Source organism: Typha angustifolia, chromosome 8 (assembly GCF_048772165.1).
Source record: "Typha angustifolia cultivar Huaian chromosome 8, ASM4877216v1, whole genome shotgun sequence".
In the NCBI taxonomy this organism is placed as follows: Eukaryota; Viridiplantae; Streptophyta; class Magnoliopsida; order Poales; family Typhaceae; genus Typha; species Typha angustifolia.
In genome coordinates this window covers 932,684-952,135 of record NC_133246.1, presented here as the reverse complement: position 1 = coordinate 952,135, position 19,452 = coordinate 932,684, and the positions used below count along the sequence as shown (strand labels likewise).

At 40.8% G+C, this 19,452-nt stretch overlaps 2 protein-coding genes across 5 annotated transcripts; both read right to left on the bottom strand.

Annotated features, from left to right (window-relative positions):
- Nucleotides 1-9,810: 9,810 nt before the first annotated feature.
- On the bottom strand, nt 9,811-13,685 carry LOC140764356 (beta-glucosidase 22-like). 3 transcript variants are annotated; one of them, XM_073102884.1, is made up of 13 exons: nt 13,171-13,685; nt 13,027-13,090; nt 12,571-12,629; nt 12,130-12,205; nt 11,965-12,036; nt 11,802-11,889; nt 11,457-11,712; nt 11,178-11,293; nt 10,864-11,084; nt 10,747-10,775; nt 10,552-10,654; nt 10,321-10,408; nt 9,811-10,239 (listed from the first exon to the last, which is right to left on the bottom strand). In XM_073102884.1, exons 1-13 carry the CDS (start codon nt 13,300-13,302, stop codon nt 10,014-10,016), a joined length of 1,530 nt encoding a protein of 509 aa, XP_072958985.1. In that variant the 5' UTR covers nt 13,303-13,685; the 3' UTR covers nt 9,811-10,013. The 3 variants fall into 3 exon arrangements, with proteins under 3 accessions (XP_072958985.1, XP_072958986.1, XP_072958987.1); XM_073102885.1 differs by having other exon boundaries at nt 12,571-12,955; nt 13,171-13,678; XM_073102886.1 differs by lacking the exon at nt 13,027-13,090 and having other exon boundaries at nt 13,171-13,678.
- A 91-nt stretch (nt 13,686-13,776) lies between these two features.
- Nucleotides 13,777-16,501, bottom strand: LOC140764360 (beta-glucosidase 22-like). Of its 2 annotated transcripts, none has more exons than XM_073102893.1 (11): nt 16,367-16,501; nt 16,231-16,294; nt 15,826-15,884; nt 15,502-15,604; nt 15,335-15,406; nt 15,176-15,263; nt 14,830-15,085; nt 14,551-14,666; nt 14,237-14,457; nt 14,120-14,148; nt 13,777-14,027 (listed from the first exon to the last, which is right to left on the bottom strand). In XM_073102893.1, the coding sequence occupies exons 1-11, from the start codon at nt 16,496-16,498 to the stop codon at nt 13,893-13,895; spliced, it is 1,275 nt and encodes a 424-aa protein (XP_072958994.1). In that variant the 5' UTR covers nt 16,499-16,501; the 3' UTR covers nt 13,777-13,892. The 2 variants fall into 2 exon arrangements, with proteins under 2 accessions (XP_072958994.1, XP_072958995.1); XM_073102894.1 differs by having other exon boundaries at nt 15,502-15,577.
- Nucleotides 16,502-19,452: the final 2,951 nt, after the last annotated feature.

The following is a 19,452-nucleotide window of genomic DNA, read 5'->3' as shown; positions in this document are numbered from 1 at the left end:
TAGCAAAATCCAAATGGAGGAGTGTTTCACCACCGGAGAAAACACTTCATTATAGTCAATCATCTCCTTTTGAGAATACCCTTTTGCCACCAATCTAGTCTTGAATCTAACCCCACCTTTTGATTGAGGACCATCTTTCTCAGCATATATCTACTTGCACCCAATAGCTTTCTTCCCCTTAGGGAGCTCCACCAAATCCCAAGTTTTATTTTTCTCAAGAGCCTTCATTTTATCAATCATTGCCCCTTTCCAATTTGCTCTTTCAATGTTCTTCATAGCTTCTTTGAAGGAAGTGGAAAAATCTTCATTAATCACCGGAAGAGCATGGACCAATATATCAGAATAGCGTGCCGGCCTTCTGATTTCTTTCCTTGGCTTTCTAACTACTATGGAGTCTTAATCATCAGTTTCTGGCTCCACACTGTCATCCTCTTGCAAATTAGAATCTTCCTCTTCATTTGCCCCTTTTGAAGATGTATCTTATGTTGGACTTGAATCTGTCTTAAACTCCACCTGCCGTGGAACATCTTCAGCACTATCGTCAATCAGGCTATCTGATGCTTGACTTTGTTTCAGCATGGATGATTCATCAAATGTAATATCCATGCTAATGATCAATTTTCCCAATTCTAGCCTCCAAACCCGATATCCCTTCACCCCAGTGCTAAAGCCGAAGAAGATGCCCTTCTTGGCTCTAGGATCCAACTTGCATTCACTGACATTATAGTATGCAGGACAACCAAAAATATGTAAGAAATCATAATCTGAAATGGGTTTGCCAGACCAAACCTCTAATGGGCTCTTCCCATTATTTGTAGATGAAGATAGCCAGTTGATGAGATGACATGCATAGTTGACTGCCTCAGCTCAAAACTCTTTGCCCACTTTAACATTGGACAACATACACTGAACCTTTTTCATATAAGGTCCGGTTTAAACATTTCGCCATGCCATTTTGCTGAGGTCTCTCTAACCGTGAAGTGTCTTTCAATCCCTTCTTCTTTGCATAAACTCATGAACGGATATGAAGTGTACTCTCCACCGTAATCTAATCTGAGCTTTTTTATTTTCTTGCCAGTCTGATTCTCAATCATCTTCTTTCAATTCTAAAAAATTTCAAGCACTTGGTTCTTATGGTGCATGGTGTACATCCAAGATCTTGTAGAGTAGTCATCTACAAAGATGACGAACTAGTACTTCCTCCCAATAAGGCCTTCCGGGTAAGCCCCCAAACATCTATGTGAATGTAATCCAAAATCCCCTTGGTCCGGTGTACAGCAGTGGCAAATTTAACTCTAGTTTGTTTACCCAATACACAGTGTTTGCAAAATTTCAGTTTGAGGTTCTTCACACCCTTTAGCAAACCTTGATTTGATAAGCCTGTCAAAACTTTCTGTCCTGAGTGCCCCAACCTCATATGCCATAATCTGAAAGAGTCAGCCTCACTAACAGTGTTACTTGAGGCGGCCGCTACTCTTTCCAAATCCATAGAGCCTTGTAAGAAGTACAAATTGCTTCTTCTTATGCCCTTCATCACCACCAATGCCCCCAAAGTCACCTTCAATGCTCCACCTTTTAAAGTAACGGTGAAGTCCTTTGATTCCAAAACCCCAACGGAGATGAGGTTCTTCTTTAGATCCAGTATGTACCGGACTTCATTTAGCTCTTTGACGGACCCATCTTAGAGCTTCAGGCGAATAGTGTCAATGCCTTCCGCTCTACAAGGGCTATCATTGCCCATATACACAACTCCATCAGAGATCTTCTCAAGAGTGGAGAACTAACTCCGGTTTGGACACATAGGGTATGTGCAACCGGAGTCCAAGATCCATTCATCCATGTTACATGCAAGAGCCGAGCCTACCAAGGCACTTTCCGAGTCATCATCATCCGAATGTGCCACATTTGCCTTTTGGGGTTTCTTGTCCTTGCTCTTTAAAACATAACAATCCTTCTTCCAATGCCCTTTATTGCGGCAATAGGAATATTGGTCTTTGGCAATTAACTTCCTATCTGAGGATGCACCCCTTGACTTTGAGAAGGATTTACCTTTTTTATCAAATTTTCTATTTTTAAATCTACCCCTCACCATCAATGCATCTGAAGATGACTCATGAGTAGCTTGCTTGTCCAATTTCTGGTACTCATTGTTGATCAATGCATTTGCAACATCTTCATAATGGATTGAATCCTTTCCATATAGTAGGGCAGTAGTGAGTGATACGAACCCTCTTTTGGTGCTATGGCTCTGATACCAGCTTGTTACGATCCTTCCTCGGCTATAGGCTCTGATTCAAGATTAATACGATCTTGCACGGAACTTTGAGATCAGATCCCGAAATATCCCGCCGTTGGATCGCTGTGAAATTGTGATATGTTGTAGGCCCGGAAAAGAGCTTTCCAACGGATCTAGTTTCAGGCGAATCGGAGTTGGGGATCTCGAGATATCGTTCGTTTAGTGGACGAACGTCAGGATACTCTGTTTTTGGATTCCGTGGATGAAGGCACGAAATCCTGGGTAATGGTGGATTGTGGAGGGCCGGTGTTGATGGGGTGGCACCGGTGTAAAAGTGATGGTGGAAGGGTTATGGATGATGGAAAGGTTAGGGATAGCGATGGATAAATTGGAAGAAGGGGGAGAAGAGGGCCACTCCTAAGGGACTAGGGTGATTGGCCTGTCGAGGGAGATTAGAAGCGGCGTCGCCGGGGAGATTGAGGGAACGGGAGCGAAGAAGATGAAGGAGGCAAGGCAAACTCAATTCTCAATAATCAATAATAATTTTGGTTGCCCTACACATACTTTTATAGGCTAACCAACAACTCAATCTTATCCTAAAACTCAATCTTATCCTAAAACTCAATCTTATCCTAAGGTAAATCCAAACTCGAGACGATGTCGGTGAAGTCCGAATCGTATCAGTGAGGTGGTCATAAGTGTCCGACAAGGAATTCAATAATATCAATGCCTTGTCCTAATCTGAAATTTCAACATCTAAGTTTTGCAAGTCCGCAAGTAAATTGTTGAAGGCATTCAAATACTCTGCCATCAGCATTCCCATCTTGTATTGAAATCTGAAAAACTTCTTCTTCAAATAGAGCCAGTTCTCAATGCTCTTGGTCATGTATTTGTCCTCCAGTTTCTTCCACAAGCTCTTTGTTGAATTCTCCCTCATCACAATGTACTTTTCTTCCTTTGCTAGACAAAGCCGATTGGAACTGCAAGCTTGCCGGTTCATTTTCTCCCAATCCTTCTCAGATATATCTTCGGGCTTCTCCTCCAAGGAGATGTCTAATTCTTGTTGGAACAACACATTCATAACTTTACATTGCCACATCCTAAAGTTGTTGGTGCCATCAAACTTCTCAACTTCAAACTTTGCATTTGAGATAAGTTTGCCCGATTTGGATGATTCACCCATTTTGCTAAAATTTCTTCAAATCCTCACTATTCCCAAATTCAATAGCCTAGGTTTGAAACCAATGGCTCTGATACCAATTTGTTGTGCAAATGACCCAATTTGGGTGAAGGAAGCGAAAGCAAGACCTGCACTCCCAAATAGCTCAAATGGGTATAGTAAAAAAAAAAACCAATGCAATGCTTGAGATGTTAATGGTGATAGAAAAGCCCTAAGCAAATTCTAATTACGAATTAATATCCTAATATAAGTAATCACCAACAATAAAAACAATGAAGATAATAGAGAGAGAGAGACAAGATTTATGTGGTTCGGCGATGTGCCTACGTCCACGGGTGGAGCAATCTTCTTTACTATGCAAATCCCTCACTTATAAAGAGTTTAATAACTCAAATCGCTATCAATATAATGGTGGCTCAACCCTCATAAATGTTCTTCCAAGATTTGGGAATTTTTTGCGTCGCGTTCGAACGCTCGCGGGGGCGCATTTGAACGCGCTCAATATCAATACAGTAGAACCAAAGGGGCGTTTAAACGCAGTTGGGCCGTTCGAACGCCTGCATAAAAGTTTGCTCTCGTGTTGGCTCACGTTCGAACACGGCTGGGCCGTTCAAACACCTGCATCACAGACTACTCACTGTCTGGAGCCCGTGTTCGAGCGCCCCTAGGGCCAGTTCGAACGCGCTGCACAGAAATACTAATACTTGCTGAAAATTTATTGATATTGAATTTGAGCCAATTTTTAACAATTCTTCACCTTGGCGAAGAACTCAAAACTTCAGCAAATCACTCTCCACCATCTCAAAGTGACTCAATCCTCCAAAAGGTGCTTCGCCTGTAAATTTGCGTCTTAAAACTAACCTTGGTCAATAGTGAGTGACATTGATCATATCCAAACAATGTTGGAATTTGATTTTAGTCACTACTTTTGTTAGCATATCAGTTGGATTATCAGCGGTTCCAATCTTGCAAAGTGAAATATCCTTTCCTTTCAAAATTTCTTTCATAAAATGAATCGAACATCAATGTGCTTTGTCCTGATGTGATGAACTTGATTTTTAACCAAGCAAATTGCACTTTGGTTATCACAATGTACCTCCACCTTCTCTTGGTATACACCCAAACCATCCGTCAAACCAAGCAACCAAATAGCCTCATTTATAGCCTCTATCACTGCCATATACTTTGCCTCTATGGTAGATAAAGCAACAGACGACTATAAGGTAGACCTCTAACTCACCGGCCTTCTAGCAAGTGTGAAAATATATCTCATAGTGGATATACGCTTATCCAAATCACCTGCATAGTCCGAATCCACATATCCAGTAAGATGTAGACCAAGTCTATCACAATACCATGGATATATCTCAGAATCCATTTCACGGCCTGCCAATACCCTTTTCCTGGAGCATACATATATCTACTAACAATGCTAATGGCTTGTGACATATCTAGCCTACTGTACACCATTGCATACATTAGGCTTCCAACTACACTTGCATATGATATCTTAGACATAAACTCTTTCTCAGCATATAAAGTGGGTGTGACATAGATGTACTAAGCCTAAAATGAGGTGTCAACGGTGTACTCACTGATTTTGTTTTGCTATTAACCTCAAACCGCTACAATACCTTCTTCAAATACTGCTTCTAAATTAAGCATACTGTCCCAATTTTCTGTGCTTCTCCTAGATCTTTCATTTCAAACTCTTTATTCAATTAGAGCTTTAATTTATCAATCTCTACCTTGCTCTTAGATGCTATCAACATATCATCAACATATAAGAGCAAATAGATAAAGAATCCATATTTAAGCTTTCTAAAGTACACACAATGATCATAGTGGCTTCTCTTGTACTTGTGCCTCCGTATAAACTGGTCAAACCATTTATACCACTGCCTAGGAGACTACTTCAGGTCATACAAGAATTTCTTTAATTTGCAAATTCAATCTTCTTTTCCAATGATTTTTAACCCTTTCGGTTGTGTCATATAGATGTCCTCCTCCAAATCACCGTGCAAGAATGCGGTCTTCACATCCATCTGTGCTAACTCAAGATGAAACTGAGCTACCAAGGCTAGCAAAATCCAAATGGAGGAGTGTTTCACCACCGGAGAAAACACTTCATTATAGTCAATCCCCTCCTTTTGAGAATACCCTTTTGCCACCAATCTAGCCTTGAATCTAACCCCACCTTTTGATTGAGGATCATCTTTCTCAGCATATATCTACTTGCACCCAATAGCTTTCTTCCCCTTAGGGAGCTCCACCAAATCCCAAGTTTTATTTTTCTCAAGAGCCTTCATTTTATCAATCATTGCCCCTTTCCAATTTGCTCTTTCAATGTTCTTCATAGCTTCTTTGAAGGAAGTGGAAAAATCTTCATCAATCACCGGAAGAGCATGGACCAATATATCAGAATAGCGTGCCGGCCTTCTGATTTCTTTCCTTGGCTTTCTAACTACTATGGAGTCTTAATCATCAGTTTCTGGCTCCACACTGTCATCTTCTTGCAAATTAGAATCTTCCTCTTCATTTGCCCCTTTTGAAGATGTATCTTATGTTGGACTTGAATCTGTCTTAAACTCCACCTGCCGTGGAACATCTTCAGCACTATCGTCAATCGGACTATCTGATGCTTGACTTTGTTTCAGCATGGATGATTCATCAAATGTAATATCCATGCTGATGATCAATTTTCCCAATTCTGGCCTCCAAACCCGACATCCCTTCACCCCAGTGCTAAAGCCGAAGAAGATGCCCTTCTTGGCTCTAGGATCCAACTTGCATTCACTGACATTATAGTATGCAGGACAACCAAAAATATGTAAGAAATCATAATCTGAAATGGGTTTGCCAGACCAAACCTCTAATGGGCTCTTCCCATTATTTGTAGATGAAGATAGCCAGTTGATGAGATGACATGCATAGTTGACTGCCTCAGCTCAAAACTCTTTGCCCACTTTAGCATTGGACAACATACACCGAACCTTTTTCATATAAGGTCCGGTTTAAACATTTCGCCATGCCATTTTGCTGAGGTCTCTTTAACGGTGAAGTGTCTTTCAATCCCTTCTTCTTTGCATAAACTCATGAACGGATATGAAGTGTACTCTCCACCGTAATCTAATCTGAGCTTTTTTATTTTCTTGCCAGTCTGATTCTCAATCATCTTCTTTCAATTCTAAAAAATTTCAAGCACTTGGTTCTTATGGTGCATGGTGTACATCCAAGATCTTGTAGAGTAGTCATCTACAAAGATGACGAACTAGTACTTCCTCCCAATAAGGCCTTCCGGGTAAGCCCCCAAACATCTATGTGAATGTAATCCAAAATCCCCTTGGTCCGGTGTACAGCAGTGGCAAATTTAACTCTAGTTTGTTTACCCAATACACAGTATTTGCAAAATTTCAGTTTGAGGTTCTTCACACCCTTTAGCAAACCTTGATTTGATAAGCCTGTCAAAGCTTTCTGTCCTGAGTGCCCCAACCTCATATGTCATAATCTGAAAGAGTCAGCCTCACTAACAGTGTTACTTGAGGCGGCCGCTACTCTTTCCAAATCCATAGAGCCTTGTAAGAAGTACAAATTGCTTCTTCTTATGCCCTTCATCACCACCAATGCCCCCAAAGTCACCTTCAATGCTCCACCTTTTAAAGTAACGGTGAAGTCCTTTGATTCCAAAACCCCAACGGAGATGAGGTTCTTCTTTAGATCCAGTATGTACCGGACTTCATTTAGCTCTTTGACGGACCCATCTTAGAGCTTCAGGCGAATAGTGTCAATGCCTTCCGCTCTACAAGGGCTATCATTGCCCATATACACAACTCCATCAGAGATCTTCTCAAGAGTGGAGAACTAACTCCGGTTTGGACACATAGGGTATGTGCAACCGGAGTCCAAGATCCATTCATCCATGTTACATGCAAGAGCCGAGCCTACCAAGGCACTTTCCGAGTCATCATCATCCGAATGTGCCACATTTGCCTTTTGGGGTTTCTTGTCCTTGCTCTTTAAAACATAACAATCCTTCTTCCAATGCCCTTTATTGCGGCAATAGGAATATTGGTCTTTGGCAATTAACTTCCTATCTGAGGATGCACCCCTTGACTTTGAGAAGGATTTGCTTTTTTTATCAAATTTTCTATTTTTAAATCTACCCCTCACCATCAATGCATCTGAAGATGACTCATGAGTAGCTTGCTTGTCCAATTTCCGGTACTCATTGTTGATCAATGCATTTGCAACATCTTCATAATGGATTGAATCCTTTCCATATAATAGGGCAGTAGTGAGGTGGTCATAAGTGTCCGACAAGGAATTCAATAATATCAATGCCTTGTCCTAATCTGAAATTTCAACATCTAAGTTTTGCAAGTCCGCAAGTAAATTGTTGAAGGCATTCAAATACTCTGCCATCAGCATTCCCATCTTGTATTGAAATCTGAAAAACTTCTTCTTCAAATAGAGCCAGTTCTCAATGCTCTTGGTCATGTATTTGTCCTCCAGTTTCTTCCACAAGCTCTTTGTTGAATTCTCCCTCATCACAATGTACTTTTCTTCCTTTGCTAGACAAAGCCGATTGGAACTGCAAGCCTGCCGGTTCATTTTCTCCCAATCCTTCTCAGATATATCTTCGGGCTTCTCCTCCAAGGTGATCTCTAATTCTTGTTGGAACAACACATTCATAACTTTACATTGCCACATCCTAAAGTTGTTGGTGCCATCAAACTTCTCAACTTCAAACTTTGCATTTGAGATAAGTTTGCCCGATTTGGATGATTCACCCATTTTGCTAAAATTTCTTTAAATCCTCACTATTCCCAAATTCAATAGCCTAGGTTTGAAACCAATGGCTCTGATACCAATTTGTTGTGCAAATGACCCAATTTGGGTGAAGGAAACGGAAGCAAGACCTTCACCCTCAAGTAGCCCAAATGGGAATAGTGAAAGAGAAATAAATGCAATGCTTGGAAAACTCCAAAGAGATGTTAATGGTGATGTAAAAGCCCTAAGCAAGTTCTAACCATGGATTAACACCCTAATGTAAGCAAACACCAATAAAGACAACAATAGAGATAATAGAGAGAGAGAGAGAGAGGCAAGATTTACGTGGTTCGGCAATGTGCCTACGTCCACGGGCGGAGCAATCTTCTTTACTATGCAAATCCCTCACTTATAAAGAGTTTAACAGCTCTAATCACTCTCAATACAATGGTGGCTCAACTCTTATTAATGTTCTTCCAATTACCAACTCTAAAAAACCAACTTTAGTATTTATAGTCAGGTTCAGATTTGGAGATTTCTAGTGTCGCGTTCGAATGCCCTCGGGGGCGTGTTCGAACGCGCCCAATGTTAATACAGCAGAACTCAAGTGGCGTTCGAACGCAGGAGAAGGCCATTTGAACACCTACAGAAATAGCTGCTCTCGGGTTGAATCGCGTTCGAACACGGCTGGGACCATTCGAACGCCTGCAAAAAGTCTGCTCTCGGGTTAGCTCACGTTCGAACTCAGCTAGCGCAGTTCGAATGCCAGCATCACAGACTGCTCTCTGTTTGAAGCCCACGTTCGAACGTGCGGCACAAAAATGCTAAAACATGCTAAATTTTTGCTGAAACTAAATTTGAGCCAATTTTTAACACAAGTGCAGCTTGTGTGGTATCTATAGAGAAACCATCAAGCACTGGAGTGATGACCGGACAGAGCACGTGGCATGCATGGCTCTTATGACGACCACCCTGTGGATTCTGTGGAAGCACCGCAGCCTATACAGCTGATGAGCACCAAGGCGGTGCTGGAGCAATGATTAGGGAGGGACACGGATGAGTCTCTACTAGCGGTGCGGCCTAGGAGCCGACAGCCGAAGAATCAGCACTGCGAGCTGAAGGGAACGCTTTAAATCTTGGGCTGCTGGTTGCGGCAGGATACAACAGGGTAGAGGTCGAGACTCAGTCCCTGGAGTTGGTTCGAATTCTGAGGAAGAAAGGAATCCTCTATAAGAAAATTCTTCCTAGCTACTACCTAATGCCGGAGGCTTAACTCTTCGTCGGCCATTATTTGCTTAACCTCTGTTCTCTGCAGCTCAATTTCTTCAATACTGAGCACAATCATCGGAATAATATTTCTTCATTATATTCATATTTTGTTGGAGGGATATGTCTGCGGTTTAATCTGTTTAGTATGTGCCTCCACCTCTGCCGTAATTAAGAGGTTGGTTTTGTTTCTTTGCTTTACTTTACGAATGATGCATCACTTAGATGTCTTATTGCGACTTTCCACCGTGCATGAATGAGATTTGCTGCGTATGTTACTAAACATCTAATGCCCGTAAGGCCCAAATATGGCGAGAATTTATGTGCTACTATGTATCATTTTTTCATCATCTCGAGATTCTTGGCTCAGAACTCACTCTCTTATAGAAAGGAATAGTTGGGCCACTCTATGGTGACATCTTGATCTTATACAAACAAAGAAGCTGTAGTTATTGTGATATTCTAAGAGCGTACGTGAGGATGTAGAGTCACCTATAAAGTATCACAAATATTATATGCCGTCCTGCTTCATTAATCAAATAAGGATATCCCGCTGCAAACTCATTGCTGATCATGGGAGACTGCGGGTGAATAACTCCTGTTTATGTTCATCCCCTTTTTGCTCAAAAAGTTGGAGTACCAAAGAGCTGAACGCTTTGGCACTCGTTTGCGATCGTCGTCTTTAAAATCAACAAAATAGAGACCATAACGTTGTTTATACCCCGCCAAAAATTCAAAAACATCCATGAATGCCCAAACAAAGTATCCTTTCAGATTTACTCCATTCCTGCAATCAAAGGAACAAACAAAAGGCGATTAAATCATTTGAATCAATGGCATTGAGTCGGTCACAAGAAGTATTAATTACCTGATAGACTGCAGGGCGCTTCTCATGAAACCGCTCAAGTAATCGATCCTTTCTTCATCATTCAGGGTGTCATTGTACTGTGCAAGACCTGCTGATGCAAATGGAAATAAATAAAGAAGAAAAGAGAAGAAGTAGCGAGATCATTAACCTTGCACTTCAAAATTAATTAAGCTAGGTGATATATGACTGCAAATGAATTCTATTGGTTTGTGAAGCTGTGTGTGGACTTGCCATTTTCTTGGACATAAACAGGAGGATTTCCATAGACGTCTTTGAAATACTCCAGCATATGCTGCAATCCAGCAGGATCAGATCCCAGGTCTACTGGGACAAACTAGAATCAACCACCAACAGTTAGCTAACTATACGACATAATACTAATAAGAAGAAAAAGAAGCAGGTGGATTCATAGCATTCCATCTTTACCTTGCCTGCCGGCGGCGAGTCCCTTGTAACTGCACCACAGCATCAGACAGTGATCACAGTTAAGATTGGTTGGCCATATTTTATATCACCACTGAAGACGAGACTGAAAAGAAGTACCTCTGAATGTAGCAAACATGTCTGCATTGTAGTCTCTCAGGCCTGCCTTTGGGCCATTGGAGTTGTCACTCACGTACACAGAAGTGTAGTGGTTTATACCAATAAAATCAAATGCACCCTTTACTAGCTCAGATTGACCTTTGGTGAAGGATGGAATTCGCGAGGCTGCGATCTTCTTCATGACTTCTGGATAGTCCCCGAAAACTACTGGGTGTATGATCCTGAAGTTGGCTCGTCAGTTGTCGAACTATAGTAATTAATTTGGTCTACTAGTTAAAGCCTCCAAATCATTGTAATATTGAACTGAAACTTACCAACCAATCATGAAGTCCAATGCTCTTTTGGTTGCTTTGATGTCTGCAGTCGAGTTTGAAAATGGATAAGACCAGAAGGAGTACACATTTATGCCTACACCTCCATTTTGCACAGCCTGCATCCAACAATTAGAAATGATACATATAAATACCCTTAATGTCAAGACATGAACTTACTAAGTGGGTGCATCACTTGGTGTTATAATAAGACTTATTCCTTCAGTGGAAGATATAGTGACATTGAGTAAGTAGATCGGTAGAGGAAACTTATGGACTTACTTGATACTTTTGCCTGTATAATCTAACGGCTGATGCATGGGCTAACAGGTAATTGTGAACTGCAATATATGGCTCCACCGTGGAATTGCCAACTGTGCAATTGACTCCAAATGGATACGAGCAACGATTGGGTGGAAATCCTCCGCTGTCATAGGCTTCCACCCCAATGACATTGGGCTCCACAACAGTGGTCCAATGAGATACCCTGTCTCCGAACTCCCGGAAACACACGTCTGCATATGCTGTGAAGTCTTCCCTGAATCATCACAGTTAATAATAAAGGATCAAAAAAAGGATGGCTTAACTGAATGATCTAAAAAGACCAAGAAGAACCTTAAGACTTACACAATCCTAGGGCTCAACCATCCTCCATATTCATCTTCAAGTACTTGAGGAAGATCTAAATGATGGAGCGTAATATGTACTTGAATTCCTACCAAAGAAAATTACGTTTAATTTCATCTGTATATATATATATATATTGGGTAAATATTGGAAATAGACTAACCATGCTTTACTAGCTCATTGATGAGGTTATTGTAATATGCCAGCCCTTTCGGATTGACAGCTCCTCTCCCATCTAAGATATATGACAAATTTTTATCATGAGAGAAGGAATTAGCTTTTCTTTACAATTAATGATAATTAGTCTGAGGTTGCCAAATAAATGTACTTGGAATGAGCCTTGACCAAGAGATGGAAAACCTATATGCTTCCAGGTTTGTATCACTCATCAGCTTGACATCTTCCTGAAAGATCGCAAGGTAAGAGAGTAAAGTTGCATATAATATATATATATATATGTGTGTGTGTGTGTGTGTGTGTGTGTGTGTGTGTGTGTGTGTGTGTGTGTGTGTGTGTGTGTGTGTGTGTGTGTGTGTGTGTGTGTGTGTCTCTCTCTCTCTCTCTCTCTCTCTCTCTCTCTCTCTCTCTCTCTCTCTCTCTTTGAATATCCAAACAGATTAGCTGTGAGAGAAAAGTATATATAACGACATATAGTTTTTCTCGTCTCGATTCATCAAGCAACGTAGTTGGAACTTTGGAAGTATTAACCCATGCGCGTCACCAGTGACGAAAGCAGAGGACAAAAAGGTGAAAAGGGAAAAAAGAAAACCTTATATTTGTGATACCCATCCGACGCCACGTCGCCGTTGCTCTTGTCCGGCATCCTCCCTGACAAACACAGCACAGCCACTCGAAATATGAGAGCTTTGAAGCTTAATTATGTTTTACCTTATCTTTGCCGTATATATACGTATTGAATAGAATTATACATGGAACAAAAGGAAAAGAAAAGGTTATGATAGCAGTGGATTCGCATGATAATAGCCTACTATAGATGTTGGCCAATCCAAATCAACATAAAAAGGCTTATTTGTGATTAAAGGCTGCGATAACTGCAGGAAAGAAGATGTGGACGAAAGAAGCAGGGAGGAGGAGGATAGTCTGCAATGTTGACAGCAGGATTTGCACTGCGGTGGAGTAGCTTTTGATTGGCCCTGGCCAAATGGATAACATATAATAGATAAGGTGGATTCAGAGCATGCAGAAAAGAAATGCAAATAATGACCTGCATGAATAAAAGTATCCCAAATACATGGACTCCTCCCATCCTCAGCTACAGCTCCCTCTATCTGCAAATTTATTAAATATTTCTTGACCCCACGTAACGAGGCTTAATATATAGCTAATCCAAATTATTAAATTAAATTACCTGATAAGCCGAGGTCCCAGCTCCAAATACGAAGTCCTCTGCAGGGAAGTCATCCCTTGTGAAGTCCAAAGCAGCAGCAGCTTGGCCAAGCAGCACTAATAACACCAACAAGCACGACTCCATGCTCCACATCTCTCCCTCTCTCTCTCCCTCTGTGTGTGTGTGTGTGTGTGTTTTAACTTCCTAAGTCTCCTTTTATTTTATAGATGCCTGGAGAAGCATCTCTACTGGAGATATCTAGAAGAAAAAGTCTCCGTTGGACTTCGTGAGTTTAGTTTTAGTACGCTACGTTACTGCGAACAAGTTAAAAATTTTAAAAAAAAAATTAACATCTACGTTAACTTCAAAGGTTGAGGTGACAAAAATATTCGTAACTAAAAGACGTGAGGCAGGTAATTTTTTTTGTTGAAAAAAAAAACTTCCACGGAGATGAGGGAAGTGCAGGAATTAGATAGTTGGATTGCGACAACGGTAGCAACAGCCTTTGAATTGGAAGACCGTCGAAATAAATCGTAGTATATATCTATGGCGTTACATGGAAAAGTAATGCAACTCTGTGAATTAACACAAAAGCATGCAGACAAAATTATTGTGCAAGACCTGTTGATGCAAATGGAAATAAATAAAGAAGAAAAGAGAAGAAGTAGCGAGATCATTAACCTTGCACTTCAAAATTAATTAAGCTAGGTGATATATGACTGCAATACTCCAGGAAATGAATTCTACTGGTTTGTGAAGCTGTGTGTGGACTTGCCATTTTCTTGGACATAAACAGGAGGATTTCCATAGACGTCTTTGAAATACTCCAGCATATGCTGCAATCCAGCAGGATCAGATCGCAGGTCTACTGGGACAAACTAGAATCAACCACCAACAGTTAGTTAACTATACGACATAATAATCATAAGAAGAAAAAGAAGCAGGTGGATTCATAGCATTCCATCTTTACCTGGCCTGCCGGCGGCGAGTCCCTTGTAACTGCACCACAGCATCAGACAGTGATCACAGTTAAGATTGGTTGGCCATATTTTATATCACCACTGAAGACGAGACTGAAAAGAAGTACCTCTGAATGTAGCAAACATGTCTGCATTGTAGTCTCTCAGGCCTGCCTTTGGGCCATTGGAGTTGTCACTCACGTACACAGAAGTGTAGTGGTTTATACCAATAAAATCAAATGCACCCTTTACTAGCTCAGATTGACCTTTGGTGAAGGATGGAATTCGCGAGGCTGCGATCTTCTTCATGACTTCTGGATAGTCCCCGAAAACTACTGGGTGTACGATCCTGAAATTGGCTCGTCAGTTGTCGAACTATAGTAATTAATTCGGTCTACTAGTTAAAGCATCCAAATCTTTGTAATATTGAACTGAAACTTACCAACCAATCATGAAGTCCGTTGCTCTTTTGGTTGCTTTGATGTCTGCAGTCGAGTTTGAAAATGGATAAGACCAGAAGGAGTACACATTTATGCCTACACCTCCATTTTGCACAGCCTGCATCCAACAATTAGAAATGATACATATAAATACCCTTAATGTCAAGACATGAACTTACTAAGTGGGTGCATCACTTGGTGTTATAATAAGACTTATTCCTTCAGTGGAAGATATAGTGACATTGAGTAAGTAGATCGGTAGAGGAAACTTATTGACTTACTTGATACTTTTGCCTGTATAATCTAACGGCTGATGCATGGGCTAACAGGTAATTGTGAACTGCAATATATGGCTCCACCGTGGAATTGCCAACTGTGCAGTTGACTCCAAATGGATACGAGCAACGATTGGGTGGAAATGCTCCGCTGTCATAGGCTGCCACCCCAATGACATTGGGCTCCACAAGAGTGGTCCAATGAGATACCCTGTCACCAAACTCCCGGAAACACACGTCTGCATACGCTGTGAAGTCTCCCCTGAATCAGCACAGTTAATAACAAAGGATCAGAAAAAGGAGGACTTAATTGAATGATCTAAAAAGACCAAGAAGAACCTTTAAGACATACACAATCCTAGGGCTCAACCATCCTCCATATTCATCTTCAAGTACTTGAGGAAGATCTAAATGATAGAGCGTAATATCTACTTGAATTCCTACCAAAGTAAATTACGTTTAATTTCATCTGTATATATATATCTTGGGTAAATATTGGAAATAGACTAACCATGCTTTACTAGCTCATTGATGAGGTTGTTGTAATATGCCAACCCTTTCGGATTGACAGCTCCTCTCCCATCTAAGATATATGACAGATTTTTGTCCTGAGAAAATTAATTAGCTTTTCTTTACAATTAATGATAATTAGTGTGAGCTTGCTTAATATATATGTACTTGGAATGAGCCTTGACCAAGAGATGGAAAATCTATATGCTTCCAGGTTTGTATCACTCATCAGCTTGACATCTTCCTGAAAGATCCCAAAAACAGAGTAAAGCTGCATATATATCATGACGATATGTCAATATGACACAAGTTTTCTTTTGCCTTGTGTCATCGAGCATAGTAGTTGATATCATCTTATAAGAAAATAAAAGTTGTTGGACATATCTTTCCAAAAAGACAAAACAAAAGAGTAGTTAGGAAGTACTATCCATGCGGGTCACCAATGACGAAAGCAGAGAGAAAAAAGGTGAATTGGAAAGGGGGAAAAAAAACCTTAAATTTGTGGTACCCATCCGACGCCATGTCGCCGTTGCTCATGTCCGGCATCCTCCCTGGCAAACCCAACACAGCCAGCCACTCGAAATATGAAAGCTTTGAAGCTAAATTATTGAAGAGAATTATACATAGAATAAAAAAGAAGAAGATTATGATATCACTGGATTAGCATGACAATAGCCTACTCTAGATGTTGGCCAATCCAAAATTCCAAGTCAACTTAAAAGGCTTTTTTTGTGATTAATGACTGCCATAACTGCAGGAAAGAAGACGTGAGTGATAGAAGCAGAGAGGAGGAGGATAGTCTGGAATGTTGACAGCAGGATTTGCCCTGGCCAAATGGATAACGTATATATAATAAGGTGGATTCAGAGCATGCAGAAAAGAAAGGCAAATAATGACCTGCATGAGTGAAAGTATCCCAAATACATGGACTCCTCCCATCCTCAGCTACAGCCCCCTCTACCTGCAAATTTATTAGATATTTCTTGAACCAACATAACGAGGCTTAATATATAGCTAATCAAAATTAAATTACCTGATAAGCCGAGGTCCCAGCTCCAAATACGAAGTCCTCTGCTGGGAAGTCATCCCTTGTGAAGTCCAAAGCAGCAACAGTTTGGCCAAGCAACACTAATAGCACCAGCAAGCACGACTCCATGACCCACATCTCTCTCTCTCTCTCTCTCTCTCTCTCTCTCTGTTTTAACTTCCTAAGCCTCGTTTTTATATTTATAGAGATACTTGGAAATCTACGCATCTCAACAGGAGACAACTAGAAGAAAAGTCTCCGAAGAACTTCGTGATCAGTTACTGTGAATAAGTTTTGTTTTATAAAAAAAAAGTACGTTATCTTCAAAGGTTGACGTGATGGAGATGAGGGCAACACACGAACTAAGATGGCAACAGCGATATCAACAACTTTTGAATTGGGAGGGCCTTGAAGTTGTAGTCAATAATCTACAGTTAGTGAGCTGATCGAGGGATCCCGGTGATAGACGGAAACGCTGGTGATGGATGCTGGACTCAACCTAGCTTAGAGATCAATGCCACTGGGCTGGCCGGGGAGGCCGGGCACGACATCTGGGTCTGGTGGCCGAATACAGCCGGTGAGCCGAAGGCCAAAGCAATTTATGCCTTCCTTCACCCAAGCAGTCAGGAGGGCTGAGAGAGGTGGCGTGTTGACCTGCACTCCCAAATAGCTCAAATGGGTATAGTAAAAAAAAAAAAAACCAATGCAATGCTTGAGATGTTAATGGTGATAGAAAAGCCCTAAGCAAATTCTAATTACGAATTAACATCCTAATGTAAGTAATCACCAACAATAAAAACAATGAAGATAATAAAGAGAGAGAGACAAGATTTATGTGGTTCGGCGATGTGCCTACGTCCACGGGCGGAGCAATCTTCTTTACTATGCAAATCCCTCACTTATAAAGAGTTTAATAACTCAAATCGCTATCAATACAATGGTGGCTCAACCCTCATAAATGTTCTTCCAAGATTTGGGAATTTTTTGCGTCGCGTTCGAACGCTCGCGGGGGCGCGTTCGAACGCGCTCAATATCAATACAGTAGAACCAAAGGGGCGTTTAAACACAGTTGGGCCGTTCGAACGCCTGTATAAAAGTTTGCTCTCGTGTTGGCTCACGTTCGAACGCGGCTGGGCCGTTCAAACACCTGCATCACAGACTACTCACTGTCTGGAGCCCATGTTCGAGCGCCCCTAAGGCCAGTTCGAACGCGCTGCACAGAAATACTAATACTTGCTGAAAATTTATTGATATTGAATTTGAGCCAATTTTTAACAATTCTTCACCTTGGCGAAGAACTCAAAACTTCAGCAAATCACTCTCCACCATCTCAAAGTGACTCAATCCTCCAAAAGGTGCTTCGCCTGTAAATTTGCGTCTTAAGACGCCAAACCAACCTTGGTCAATAGTGAGTGACATTGATCATATCCAAACAATGTTGGCATTTGATTTTAGTCACTACTTTTGTTAGCATATCAGTCGGATTATCAGCGGTTTCAATCTTGCAAAGTGAAATATCCTTTCCTTTCAAAATTTCTTTCACAAAATGGATCGGACATCAATGTGCTTTGTCCTTATGTGATGAACTTGATTTTTAACCAAACAAATTGCACTTTGGTTATCACAATGTACCTCCACCTTCTCTTGGTATACACCCAAACCATCCATCAAACCAAGCAACCAAATAGCCTCATTTATAGCCTCTATCACTACCATATACTTTGCATCTATGGTAGATAAAGCAACAGTCGACTATAAGGTAGACCTCCAACTCATCGGCCTTCTAGCAAGTGTGAAAACATATCTCATAGTGGATATACGCTTATCCAAATCACCTGCATAGTCCGAATCCACATATCCAGTAAGATGTAGACCAAGTCTATCACAATACCATAGATATATCTCAGAATCCATTTCACGGCCTGCCAATGCCCTTTTCCTGGAGCATGCATATATCTACTAACAATGCTGATGGCTTGTGACATATCTAGCCTAGTGTACATCATTGCATACATTAGGCTTCCAACTACACTTGCATATGATATCTTAGACATAAACTCTTTCTCAGCATATAAAGTGGGTGACATAGATGTACTAAGCCTAAAATGAGGTGTCAACGGTGTACTCACTGATTTTGTTTTGCTATTAACCTCAAACCGTTACAATACCTTCTTCAAATACTGCTTCTGAATTAAGCATACTGTCCCAATTTTCTGTCCCTTCTAATCCCCATGCCAAGTATCTTTCTTGCTTCTCCTAGATCTTTCATTTCAAACTCTTTATTCAATTAGAGCTTTAATTTATCAATCTCTACCTTGCTCTTAGATGCTATCAACATATCATCAACATATAAGAGCAAATAGATAAAGAATTCATATTTAAGCTTTCTAAAGTACACGCAATGATCATAGTGGCTTCTCTTGTACTTGTGCCTCCGTATAAACTGGTCAAACCATTTATACCACTACCTAGGAGACTACTTCAGGTCATACAAGAATTTCTTTAATTTGCAAATTCAATCTTCTTTTCCAATGATTTTTAACCATTTCAGTTGTGTCATATAGATGTCCTCCTCCAAATCACCGTGCAAGAATGCGGTCTTCACATCCATCTGTGCTAGCTCAAGATCAAACTGAGCTACCAAGGCTAGCAAAATCCAAATGGAGGAGTGTTTCACCACCGGAGAAAACACTTCATTATAGTCAATCATCTCCTTTTGAGAATACCCTTTTGCCACCAATCTAGTCTTGAATCTAACCCCACCTTTTGATTGAGGACCATCTTTCTCAGCATATATCTACTTGCACCCAATAGCTTTCTTCCCCTTAGGGAGCTCCACCAAATCCCAAGTTTTATTTTTCTCAAGAGCCTTCATTTTATCAATCATTGCCCCTTTCCAATTTGCTCTTTCAATGTTCTTCATAGCTTCTTTGAAGGAAGTGGAAAAATCTTCATTAATCACCGGAAGAGCATGGACCAATATATCAGAATAGCGTGCCGGCCTTCTGATTTCTTTCCTTGGCTTTCTAACTACTATGGAGTCTTAATCATCAGTTTCTGGCTCCACACTGTCATCCTCTTGCAAATTAGAA

What these genes read in the sequence shown, in the direction of transcription:
- LOC140764356 (XM_073102884.1), bottom strand. Translation starts at nt 13,302, where the DNA reads ATGTGGAGCATGGAGTCGTGCTTGTTGGTGTTATTAGTGCTGCTTGGC. An exon ending in TGGTTGAGCCCTAGGATTGT is followed by an intron (nt 11,713 to 11,801) that starts GTAAGTCTTAAG and finishes GTGATGATTCAG; the next exon opens with GGAAGACTTCACAGCATATG. An exon ending in TGTTTATGTCCAAGAAAATG is followed by an intron (nt 10,409 to 10,551) that starts GCAAGTCCACAC and finishes TTGCATCAGCAG; the next exon opens with GTCTTGCACAGTACAATGAC.
- LOC140764360 (XM_073102893.1), bottom strand. Translation starts at nt 16,498, where the DNA reads ATGTGGGTCATGGAGTCGTGCTTGCTGGTGCTATTAGTGTTGCTTGGC. An exon ending in CTGGGACCTCGGCTTATCAG is followed by an intron (nt 16,295 to 16,366) that starts GTAATTTAATTT and finishes ATAAATTTGCAG; the next exon opens with GTAGAGGGGGCTGTAGCTGA. An exon ending in ACGGACTTCATGATTGGTTG is followed by an intron (nt 14,458 to 14,550) that starts GTAAGTTTCAGT and finishes AGCCAATTTCAG; the next exon opens with GATCGTACACCCAGTAGTTT.